The sequence below is a fragment of the Acomys russatus genome, chromosome 6 (assembly GCF_903995435.1).
Source record: "Acomys russatus chromosome 6, mAcoRus1.1, whole genome shotgun sequence".
In the NCBI taxonomy this organism is placed as follows: domain Eukaryota; kingdom Metazoa; phylum Chordata; class Mammalia; order Rodentia; family Muridae; genus Acomys; species Acomys russatus.
In genome coordinates this window covers 63,551,756-63,564,259 of record NC_067142.1, presented here as the reverse complement: position 1 = coordinate 63,564,259, position 12,504 = coordinate 63,551,756, and the positions used below count along the sequence as shown (strand labels likewise).

The 12,504-nt window shown below is 46.0% G+C and overlaps 1 protein-coding gene across 2 annotated transcripts in view; it reads right to left on the bottom strand.

The window, feature by feature from the left end:
* Positions 1-7,045: 7,045 nt before the first annotated feature.
* The window catches only part of Rxrg (retinoid X receptor gamma), a 41,719-nt gene continuing 36,260 nt past the window's right edge, over positions 7,046-12,504 (bottom strand). For both annotated transcript variants that reach the window (XM_051147794.1, XM_051147795.1), the window contains one exon: positions 7,046-7,543. In XM_051147794.1, the coding sequence (XP_051003751.1) occupies positions 7,396-7,543 (148 nt within the window). In that variant the 3' untranslated portion in view covers positions 7,046-7,395. The remainder of the gene's footprint in view (positions 7,544-12,504) is intronic.

Genomic DNA, 12,504 nt, shown 5'->3' with positions numbered 1-12,504 from the left:
CAAGGACTTACAAGGGGGGGGGGAAGGAAACGTGAGTACTTTAAAGGGATTTAAATATGAAATAGCAAGCGGGGAAGAAAGAGAAGAGGTAGCTTGAGTGTCCTGTGCCATCAACTGGAGCAGTGGCTCTCAACCGTCCCAACACGGTGACCTCTTAACAGAGTCCGCCGTGTTGTGATGATGCCCAAGCATGAAATTATTTTTGTTGCTACTTCATAATTGTAACTCTGCTGCTGTTATGCATCATAATGGAAATATCTGATATGCTCAAGGTGCCCTACTGTGCTGTCTTGTTACCATCAGGAGAGCCTCCGCCCTTCCTCTGGGCCTCTGCTCTTCGCAGCAGTGCTGTGGCCTTTGCTAACTTTGTTAAGTGTGCCGTAAGCAAGTCTATCTTCCTCGGAAATTCTGCATCTGGCTCCTCAGATGCGGGAAGCGATCCCTGCACTTTTTGTTTGTTTGTTTGGTTTGGTTTGGTTTTTCGAGACAGGGTCTCACTGTGTAGCCTTGGCTGTCCTGGACCCGCTTTGTAGACCAGGCTGGCCTCGAACTCACAGCGATCCACCTGCCTCTGCCTCCCGAGTGCTGGGATTATAGGCATGAGCCACCACGCCCGGCTTGATCCCTGCACTTTTACAACTCCCGTGGCTTTGATTAAAGGGGATGGATGGGGCAGAAGAAAGCCTGATTCCCATGGAAAATTAACTCAGCTACTCCAAGTCCCAGGTTCTGCTTCTGGGAACTGCTATGACGGTCAGTGATAATGGAAACATTCGTATTCGTGTTTGAGTGGGATCCAGGAAGCATTTGCGAGTGGTCGTTTTCAGTCTGTGTCCTCTTCAGCAGCTGAGGAAGGGTTCACTATCTCCCGACCTGCAGTCATATTCCCATGCCTCCTCTGTGGGCATTTCCGTGGCCTCGCCTTGACTCCTCTTTGAGGCCCATTTGCGCAGTCTGAAACAAACATTCTATTGAAAGACACAGGTTTCAGAGCTTCTGGCCAGGGTTGGAGGCTCAGACAGGCTCGACTAATACCATGAAGTAGCAGCAGAGGGCGCCCGTGCCTAACCGTCTCCACAACGCAGTATCCAGCTGGGCACGGGCGAGACTGACTAGCTGCGCCACAGCTGCACAGCCCAAGGAGTTTCCCCCATGGGGACTCCGGGCCCAGAGCCAGTTCCTCTGTGGTCTGTGGTCAGAGATGACTATGTGCTCCAAAACTGTCACGGGAGACATTTCCATGGAGTTTTCCAGAAGGATGAGAGTGGCTCTTCTCTAGCTGGAAAAGTTGGGGTTTTTTTGTTTTGTTTTGTTGGTTTTTTTGAGGGGTGGGGGGCGGGGAGGAAACAAGTCTCTTCGCAAGCTGGCAGGGGCCCTTTTCCCTGATCTGCTTTCCCTGGGTGCCTTGAAAAAAGGAAAAGAGTTGCAGTTTCCTTTCCATTCTCTACCTACCCCCTCCCTGCAAAGCCCTAAATTAATCCTATAATGGCCCTGACTCTCCAACTGGGAAGACCTGATAGCCTAAAGCCTTAGTTCAGTTTGAGGAGGACCCTCCAGGAGGCCAGCCTGCTGTTAGAACCACAGTGGTGGGGGCAGTGATCATTCAGAGAAAATATGTGATGTTTGGCAGCAGTCAAGTCCCACTCATCCCCAAGTGTATTAAATAATGTAGGAAAGAACGGTAGGAATATGAAAGAGCCAGCATGGTGCTAGTGGAGGGTGGATAGATACTATGAGAATCTGGGTCACATGGGTATATTGTGGTTATTTAATGGGTTTTTAGTGCAGAATCGTGAGATCACTTTTCTTAGGCAGCTTCCAAACAGGTTCTGAAGCCAAAAGTCTGAAAGAGAACTAGCCAAAGAAAATATCCGTGAGATGACGGTTCCGAACACGTTGGTTAACCGTTGGTTTGTCCATGACCCACATTTATTTAAGAAGCATCTTTCCTTTTCATAATGTAGGTGCTCCTTGCATATACCAGCAGCTCAACCCGTGGACCCTTCTCAGTCACAGAGTAGAGACCTTGATGACCAGCATCTGCAGAGAGAGTAGTCGTGCCCTTCCCCCTGAGGTGTATGTGTGCCGTGGGACCAACACTGACCTCAGGGATCTGTTTCTTCATATTTAGAATGAATAGACATCTCATAAGCACACATGCACACACACACACACACACACACACACACACACACATCAATATCATCTTTTAGGACGCATATAATCATGGTTCCCTGCCTACTTCTCCAAGGCCAAATTATAACGCCAGATTTTTATGAATTTTGTAAACTTAAGTGCTATAGACAAATCATTCTTTCTTTTAGGGGTTGGTGTCTGTGTGTGTGTGTGTGTGTGTGTGTGTGTGTGTGGTATATGAATGAGTATGTGTGAGTTCTCTTGGCCAGGTGTGATATGTGAAAACCAGAGGCATCTTCCTCTATCCTTCTTTACCATTTTTATTCTCTCTCTCTCTCTCTCTCTCTCTCTCTCTCTCTCTCTCTCTCTCTCTCTCTCTCTGTGTGTGTGTGTGTGTGTGTGTCTGTCTTTCTCGCTTCTCTGTCTCTCTGTCTCTGTATCTGTCTCTGTCTGTCTGTTTCTCTCTCCTCCACCTCTGTGGATATATATATATATCTTTCCTCTGCCTCTGTGTCTCTGTCTCTGTTTCTGTGTGTGTGTGTGTGTGTGTGTGTGTGTGTGTGTGTGTGTGTGTGTGTGTGTATAAGAGTCTCTTACTGAACCTGGAGCTACACGAGCCGGCCTGGGATCCTCTGGGATCCAGTGCTGTATTCTGCACTGCTTCAGGATTTATCTAACCAAGGCTGTGAGGGAATAAAGGGAGGACAGGCATACGGCTGCATGTACCGAAACAGGGGGATCTTGTGGCTTGTGCTTGCTCTGACGGAGAACCAACAACCCAGAAACTCAGCATGCTTATTTTATACATCTGAATCAAGGAGCTGGGTTTCCTGTAAGCAGATGAATAAGAAGGTGGGTCCGTGGCATACAGAGAACAAGGAGGCAGGCTTTGCTAATCTTGGTAAGAAGTCTCTGTGGGGAGAAGTCTCAGGCTGAATGAGCCCTGGAGAGGAAGCTATGGCTCACCATTGCTGCATACACTGCCAACATTTGCATTGGCACTAAAGGAAGGCCTAGCCAGCTCCCTGAGCCTGATCCAGCTTTGCCAGTTGCCATGGGTCTGAAGTGTTGGGGTCCTTGACATGGCTGGGCTCATGTCAACAGTATACATTCAGTCAGGGCTTTGGCTGCTCTCCACAATCCACCTGTATACCCCTCACCATGCTGGAGTCCAGATGCACACTGCCACACCAGGCTGTGGTGTGGAAGCTGGGTAACTAAAATCAGGTCTTTATGCTTGTGCACCTAGCACTTTACCTACCAAGCCATCTCTCCTCATTTCAGCCCTTGATATGTAAGTCATAATTAATTTTGATCTTAATGTTCTCTGCCTGGTACATGCATGAATTCCCTTAAGGCAATGAACATGCATGAATTTATTTGGCCACTGCCCACCATGCCTCTGAAGAGTAACTTGGCTGTTCATGGTCTGGTTCTCCACCTCCTAGCCTGGCAAGGGGACTGCTCTGTTTGCAGTAGAATGCCTCCTATTATTAATGAAACCCAACGTACCAACTGTGGAAAAAAATGAATGCCAACTTTGAACTGGGTGCTTGGTTTCAAGCTGTTGTGGAGACACAGTTCAGTCAGACATGATCTCTGCACAAGGAGTTTACAAGTAAAGTTAATAGACTATGGCATAGAGTGAAAGGTGTTCAAGTGAAGACACAAAATAATATGAAATACTACAGAGGTAAGGAGATCATGAATGGTTGTGTAGAGACGTGACAGACTCAAAGGACAAACAAATAGAGCTGGAACAGGCGTCACTAGAAAAGGAGGTCATGCCAGACAGAGAAGTCAACGCAAACACATGGGCAGTGGCTGCTTTGTGGAAGAGCTAGCCTGACTGGAATGAGTATGCTGCAGATACATAAAAGAGAAAACTAAAAAACTAGCCAGGTAATAGTGGCACCTGCCTTTAATCCCAGCACTGGGGAGGCAGAGGCAGGTAAATCTGTGAGTTCAAGACCTGCCTGATTTACAGAGTAAATTCTAGGAGAGCCAAGGCTATACAGAGGAACTGTGTCTTAGAAGAAGAAGAAGAAGAAGAAGAAGAAGAAGAAGAAGAAGAAGAAGAAGAAGAAGAAGAAGAAAAAGAAAAAGAAGAAGGTTGCGGGAGTTTTGGTTGCTTTAAAAACTCTCTTATGTTATGTAAGCACACTTGGCTTTAATCCCAGGTATAGGATATGGAGGCTGCTCCAGTTTGTTCAGTCAGTAATAGCCTCATGAGAGGTTGTGTGGTCTTTGTTAGCAGGAGACTGCCTTGTGCAGAGGCATGGATTTTGCCAGGTGGAAGACATCTTGGGTGGGCTCTGAGAGGGTATAAGTAGGAGGGCCTAGAGAAAAAGAAGGAGGAGGGCTTAAAGGAGGACAAGGGCTTCCAGACTGGGGGGAGGGTGACTTCAATTGACCCTAAACTGCTGGGAGAAGTAAAGAGGCTTACACCTCCTCTCTCCACTAACCTTCTTTCTCTCATACCTAGTGTTGGAGTGTCAGAAGGTGTTGGGGTGAAGAAAAGAGGTAGAGGGAGTAAATAATCCAAATGAAATAGAGTTTTAAAACTAGCATCAACAGAAAAAGGATGAGGAGGAGAAGGAAGAAAACACTAAGGCTTGTTTTCTCTACGACTCAACTATGGACCTAGCTGTGACGATAGCCTCTCTCCTTATCGGTTAACTGATGTTTTGGACAGGAGACCTCAGATAGGCTATCCCTCAGGTGGGGAGTGGGAATGATCTTACTGAGCTTGAAAGTGTGAATACCCTAAGAAGGCTGCCTGGGGCCTTGGCATTTACTAGAGCAACTTGTATAGTTAGGCATCCAAAGTATGTAGACTGTTGGGGTCCCTGCAAATGTTACTGCAGGGATGTGATCTGCATGTGGTAAAGACTGAAACTTTTGCAGTGCCATTTTAGCAGGCACTGGGTCAAAAATTTCCAGAGTCTGACTAAGCGGTTTATTTTCCTTACACATTTAAACCCAGTAAAACTTTGAAAAAAGTTTCCCAAGTGACAATTATCACAACAAAGCTTTCAACGTGGCTACAAAACAAAACAAAACAACAAAAAACAAAAAATAAAAAAACAAAAACCAAAAAAAAAACCTCTTGCAAAGTATATCTCTAGGGAAGCACCTGTGACCTTTAAAGTAAGAATGAGTCCTTATTTGAAGAGAAAGTGTTTAGGATAAGGGCCTAAGGAGGAAGGATTTGTAATAAGAATGAGGAGTTCTATTAACTGAAAATGCAAAGTACACGGGACCTCTTTCGTCAGGAACGGTTCTATTCACTGACAGACAAAGCTCATATTAGGGCCAAAACAATGACCAGGATTTGGGGGGGATTTGGGTGAAGCCTGGCTCCATAGAACAGCAAAGGATCACCAGGTTGTTAGACAGCATCCACTCCAGCCTTCTGGGTGAACACATATCAGTCATTATCTTCCCTTGAAGAAAGAAGCCTGCACATTTAACAATTCTGTGGGTTTTTTCCCCCTAATGCTTTCTGTAAGCTGTGCCTCCTACACATAGACTATGAATTGGAAAAGGCTTTCCCCCACCCCCCACCCCTACACAGCCTTCAACCCAGCTCCATTGTTCTCCTTCTCCTTGCCTGTTGACATCACCTAGGGTGATGCTCAAAATAGCTCATTCCAGTCACTGAAACGTGCATTCTCATCCGAAGTTTGTAGTCCATTCTATTGGTCCCACTTCTGCTGCCATTGCTTCTTTTGTGTCTTCCTTTCCTCTGCCCGCTGGGGAACTGAGTGTTTGAGAAAGTGAGCTACATTCATTGCCTGCTGCTGTAAGCAAATGCTCTGAGAAATGCAGCCTTGAGGAGAAAGGTTTTATTTGGCTACAATTTTGGTTGTAGTCCATCACTGTGGGGAAACCAAGACAGGAACTTGAGGCAGCCAGTCACATGGCAGGCAAGAGCCGAGAGAACTAATGGGTGCACACCATCCACTGTTCAGCTCAACTTTGCTACCCTTATACATTGCAGGACCCAAGCCCAGGGAATGGCACTGCCCACAGTGGGCTGGGTCTTTCCATGTCAATTAACATAGTCAAGATAATCTCCCACACAGACTCGCCCACAAGCCAACCTGATCTAGACAATGCCTACTGAGACTCTGTTCCCGGGTGATTCTAGATGGGGTCACGTTGGCGATTCATACCAACCATCACAGGAAGAATGCCAAGAAACAGTATTAAGCGCAAGGGCAGGTGATAATTTGTTCATGAAGTGTGTCCCCCAAAGACCTTTGCATTGCACAAAGCTTGGACAATACTTTCTCAGTGAAGATGAGGGACATGGGCTGCCCTCTTTCCTAACCTAAAGGGCAAATCTGAGATGGAGCCCTGTCTTTAGAGGCCTCAAAAATAGCATCAGTCTCTTTGTTTATAATAGTCCAACCCCTTTCAAGCATTTCTTGTTGTCTGCTATGTTCACAGGAGTCTGTGTTCCTGCCACTTAGAGAGTAGCTATTCAGGAAGATCAGACCCCAGCCTCCTCTTGTATAGGCAGGCACCCAGTTAGGGAGTCTGTGTTCTCTCATTTGGCTTGGGATAGCCCACCCCACCCCACTCCCCAATAGGGGCAGAAGTAAAACCCTCACACTCCAACCCAGATAGTCCCTATTCTCTGGACATTTCTTTTCCATATCTGTGAAGAAGGGCTTAAGAAGAGTTAAAAAGAAAAGGAGGAGGAGGAGGAGGAGAACAAGGCTGGCTCTGAAAGATGCTTTTCCCTTCTTCCCAGCAGCAATGCCAGCTGTGTCTCCAGCTCAGCTCAGCCTCTGGCCCCAGCCCTGGACCACAGAATCCAGTGCTCGACTATACCCCAGCCCCCATCCTCCACATCCCAGAGAACTTCCAAGTTGCATAATAATGCACCACACACTCCAAGCAGTGCCAATATCATATTTATTATTTGCTTTTCCATTTGTTTGCTTTCCATGGCAAGTGAAAAAATAATTTAAACCAATTATATGTACAGAGGCTTGGCTACTCTTCTGAAGAACTTCCAGAAAGACCTCAGCCCCTTAGATAGCAAAGAAGGGTCACCTTTTAACATCCATACAAAACTCCACCTAGAAAAGTCTCATTGTAGAAAGCTTGCCTTTATTACAAGCATCACATTTTGGGGGACAGGAAGGGAGGTCAGAGTGGGAGATGGGGGACAGTGTGCAGGGTAGGGCTCCACACACACCAGCTCAGGGGTCACCACCCGCATGGGGAAGCCGCAGCTAAGGAGGTTCAGGTGATCTGCAGTGGGGTCTCCAACATCTCCATGAGGAAAGTGTCAATGGGAGTGTCCCCAATGAGCTTGAAGAAGAAGAGGTGCTCCAGGCATTTCAAGCCGATGGAGCGCAGAGCTGGGAGGCGCAGCAGCAGCTTGGCAAACCTGCAGGGAAGCCAAGGGGCATTGTGACCAGGGAATGGCAAGAAGAGGCACCTGTTCTGGGTGGTGGAGACTGTCTGATGGGTGACAGGAAGGCCAAGAAGCGGAGATGAAGGAGTTGGAGGATTGCAAGCCCAGGAAGCTTTTAGAAACTTCGGAAAGCAGCTAGAGGGCTAGTTCATATTATTTTTAAAAACCAGGATCCCTCCAACCAGCATGTTGTCAGTCTTGACATCTATGACATATTCCAGGGATGCCCTCCGCACACGCATGATCATGGAACTATATGGCTGCTACTGCCTGCCTAGCCAACCATTTTCATGCATTCCTCAGGGTCTGCCAACATTAGTAGTGGAGGCACTTGGAACAGGGCATGATACATGAGGTGTGCTGTTCCCGAGACATCTAGATAAAACCATGTGAGGACCTGCCATGTATGAGGCATGACCATAGACACTGCTCTTCCTCAGAGTCCAGCGGGTCTCTTATGGCTGTGTAACCTTAGTCTGTTTCTAAAATCCAGTTTCTACTGTCAAGTAACCAGTCACTACTAATTTATATGCACAGCTTCCACCTCTGAGCTTCTCACTAGGTTGGAATGAGGGAAGGAGAGAGCCTCTGAGGAGCCAATCTGTTTTGGACTCACACACACTGATCACACATCTTCACAACCCGAGACCCACGTGTGTGCTACTCCCACTACTCCCACCCATACACACACCACCTTCACTTTCACTCGCACCTCCTCCCTACTGTGGTTTGAGTGGGAAGAGTCCCCCATAGGCTCATGTGTTTAACCCGTTGGTCCCCAGCTGACGGCACTGTTTGCAAAGGTTGTGGAGCTTTTAGGCTGTGGAACCCCGCTAGGTGAAATGAGTCACTAGGGGCTTGGAGTTTTAGAGCCTGGACCTCACTCTATGTCTGCTCTCTGACTGTGGTACAATGTAACCAGCTCTCTCCTGCTCCTGCCACTGGGCTTTCTCACCTATCCGTGTCTTCACCATGATAAACAGTATTCCTCATGGACTGTGAGCCAAGATAAATCCTCCTGTAAGTTGTTATTGTCAGAATATTACCACATCAACAAGAAGGACACCTCCAACATGGGCTTGCATGTATACCCTCACTTACACAAGCACACTTACATAAATACACATGTTTTCTGCATAGGCATCCTCAGGCTGCCATACATGCACAATCTCACACACGTGTACGTGCAAATATCCTTACCCTATCATGTGTACACACTTTAACATCTGTCCATACTTTCTATAATGGGGTGCTCACTGTAATTCCACAGAAGATAGGTCAGATGAGAAGAGTTTGTGTGGCATTTGCACAGCCCGTTAGGTCCCTTGACTTGAAACATGCTTCAATTTGCCTGTGTGACTTCAATTTTTTTTCCCCAACTTCTTTTTTCAAGAAAAAGTTTTGAATTGGAATTCCAGCGTTCCTTGAAAATGTGCATACTTCTGTATCTGTATCTCATGATGTCTGAAAATACAGCACCGGGGCTGAGGACATAGCTCCATCTGTAAACCGCTTGCCACATAAGCGTTAGGGCCTGAGTTCAATACCCTGTACTCACTTTTAAAAAAACAACAAAACTCAAGCATTGTGATATGAGTTTTTAATCACATCTCTGAGGAGTAGGAGACGGAATGTCCCTGGGGCTCACTGGACAGCTGGCCCCACATAATCAATGAGTTCCAGACCAGTGAAAGACCCTCCTTGTCTAAAAAAAAACAGAAAAGAGAAGGTGGCCAGCACTTATGGAATGACATCTAAGATTGACTTCTGGTCTCTACCTGCACCTGTATGCACACCTGTATGCACACCTGTGTGCACACCTGTATGCACACCTGTATGCACACCTGTATGCACAAATGTACCTATATGAACACACAACCAAATATGACAACATAATTAAAATGTATGACTCCAAATGTGGCTAACAAGCCACCAGGAAAAATGTGCTCCTTTCTGCCACAGACAGAATTCTGCCTAAAAATGGGCAAGCTTGGATGCAGGCAGAGTCAACAGCCAAACTCTGCCAAGACAGGGTAAGCAAGCCTCAATAGTTCCTGCCTCACAAATATGTCTGTCAGGTATACTGGGCCAAAAGGCTGAACATGATGCTCCAGTGTTAGAGAGCTTTGAGTGACAATTCAGGCAGCAAACTGTCTCTGTCATTTTTTTTTCATTTTGGAAGCTGCTAACTTGCACTTCCAGTTCACTCAGGTAATTAATTTTATTCCTTCTAAAGTCTAATGGGGTTGAAGACCAGATAGTTTAGTTTTACAATTAAGTTTAGTTGTTTAGGAAGTACGATGTTTTTAGGTCTAGATAGATGTTTTAAGTAGATAGAGATGAGATATGATATATATTGATTTACAGTCAGAATTTTAGACTCACAAAGATAGGAATGATGTTTTCTTCAAGGTTGCCAAAATACAATAACCAAAGCACTATGACTGTAACATTTATACAATTCCTGATTGTTTCATGGTTCTTCTTGCTATATGTAGTATACTGTATTTATGTGTCAAAAAATAAAAAACAATAGAAAAATAAATAAAAAAGAAAAAACTGACACTATCTGAAAATATCAGGAAACTCAGAGATCACTCTTTCCTACATGGGAAAAAAGTAAAGGTCTATGCCAACACCAACACAAACTTCAGAGTTCTTAATGATAAAACACCAGGATGCACCTTAGTGTCATCCCTTGCAGCAAAGGGACAGTGCACCAAGAAGGAGGCCGCCATCCTACCCAGCTCTCCTGGCAAAGAGCTTCCCTTTAACGTGCAAAGTTGGACGGAGATTTGGTTCTGGCATCCTGTAAAGCTGTCAACAACGTTTTCCAGTCACTGTCGGATGCTGTCAGCTCTGGGTTTGGGCACTAAAGGACACGGCTAATAGAATGAACTCATGCGTCGACAGACACTGTCACTGCATTCCTGCTGGTATGTCGGCAGCAAGACAGCCTTGGATGGTGCTTGCTGTGTGTGCAAGGTGTGCATGGGCTCTGCACCCTGCTTTGATTTCTGCTTCTAACTTTCTCAAAGAATTTGGGCCCTATGGGGGTGCACTGCTAAATCCTATCCACCAAGTGGCAGCACTCCACTGTGAAACGGGCCCTGGCTGGGCAGTGCCAGTGTGCATCAGAGGTGGCCAGCCTATGCCACCTTAGTTACCTGCCTAATTAAGCCAAGTGACTCCCCTCATGCACCTGCTGTGCATGAGACTCCTGTGAGCTCAGAGTGATTACCCCTCTATGAGGTGTGCTGGGGACGGGGGACACTGCCTGTGCCACCTCCCTGAGCATCTCAGATGAGAGCTGAAGGTAAGAGACCCCTGTGGGGGACATCTATCAGATATCCTGCATGTCAGATATTTACACTATGATTCATAACAGTAGCAAAAGCACAGTTATGAAGTAGCAACGAAAATGCTTTTATGGTTGGGGGGCTGGTCACTACAACATGAGGAACTGTGTTAAAGAGAAGCTGCACTAGGAGGTTGAGAACCACTGGGCTAGTGGTAGCCGGGCCCTTGGCAGTCCCTTCCAGGAAAAGCATCAATTCTGCAGTTTTTAAAGTGATATTTAGAAACAATCTAGACGCCAGCCACAGGGCAATGATTAAACCCTTGAAAATATACGCATATTGCAAAAAATATGACAAAGCTATGGGAAATGACTTTTCTTTCTTTCTTTTTTTTTTCTTTCAATAATCTGATTTTTTTTTTTAATCCCTAGAATGGCCAAAGGAGGAAAGCAATGCGACGAACCATATAACCACACACCTGTAGATGCAATTCTTATGTGTGGATACATGGAACCACTGGACACTGGAACAAGCCATACCCATTATCTTTACAATAAAAATGTACTACCTGATCTAACAACTATTTCTTCTAATAAGGCAGCCACTGCTGTGGTAACTGAGAAGAAGGAAAGTCAGGTTATTCTGGGGATGTGCTTTTGTCTTAATGATTAATAGCAGTACCCAGAGTTAGTTCCAGAAAGAGGACAACACGGACCAAGCAGACGCAGGTCTAATGGTACCTGAGGGCTGGAAGCTTTGGTAGAAAGTTCCCTGCTCAGGGATTCCTGTTAATGTGGCTTGCCCAGGCCTTATAACTGCCAGAGACAAGGCTAGGTTCGTTTTTATCTCTCCAGCGGCTGGTGAAGGGCGGGCTCTGGGCATTATGAAGCCACAAGGAGGACTTAGCCTGGGTCTTTGGGTGCAGGCACAGAGATGAGAGCTGTTTCTGTGAGCCAAGTGTCTGCCTTGATCGAGGCACGAGAAAAGAAACGTCCACTGGGTTAAGTTCCCGGCTTTGATGGGTCTGTCATCACAACTTAACTTTTTTTTTGTTTGTTTTTTGTTCTTTGAGACAGGGTCTCTCTGTGTTAGCCTTGGCTGCCCTGGACTCACTTTGTAGACCAGGCTGGCCTCGAACTCACAGCGATCTGCCTACCTCTGCTTCCCCAGTGCTGGGATTAAAGGCATCCGCCACCATGCCCAGCTATAACTTAACATCTAATAATACAGCTGCCTGATTACTAATTGACCTGGGAGCTAAGACCCACATACTTGATTTCTTCACGACTTTTGACAAAACACACAGTTCAGTCTCTGGCTAACATTTGGTAGATATCAATTTACAATCCAGAGTAAGTGAAAATTTGACTCCACAGAAGAATAAGTCTCCAGTGTGTGTGTTGGGAGGGGGTTATACAATTAATCGTAAAGGCAAAGTTAATGTCTCATGTATTTTCTGTTTCATGCACTTAGTATGGGATGTGAGGATCACCCATTTCTCATTCTAGTCAGTTCTCAGAAAGGGGAAATCCTTCGCTTATCGTGGCTTGGACAGCTTTTTAAAAGGTTTGTTTTGACCAAATAGTATAGTAATAGTATAGATGGTGCGATAAGGCCACACAGATCGATGTCTGG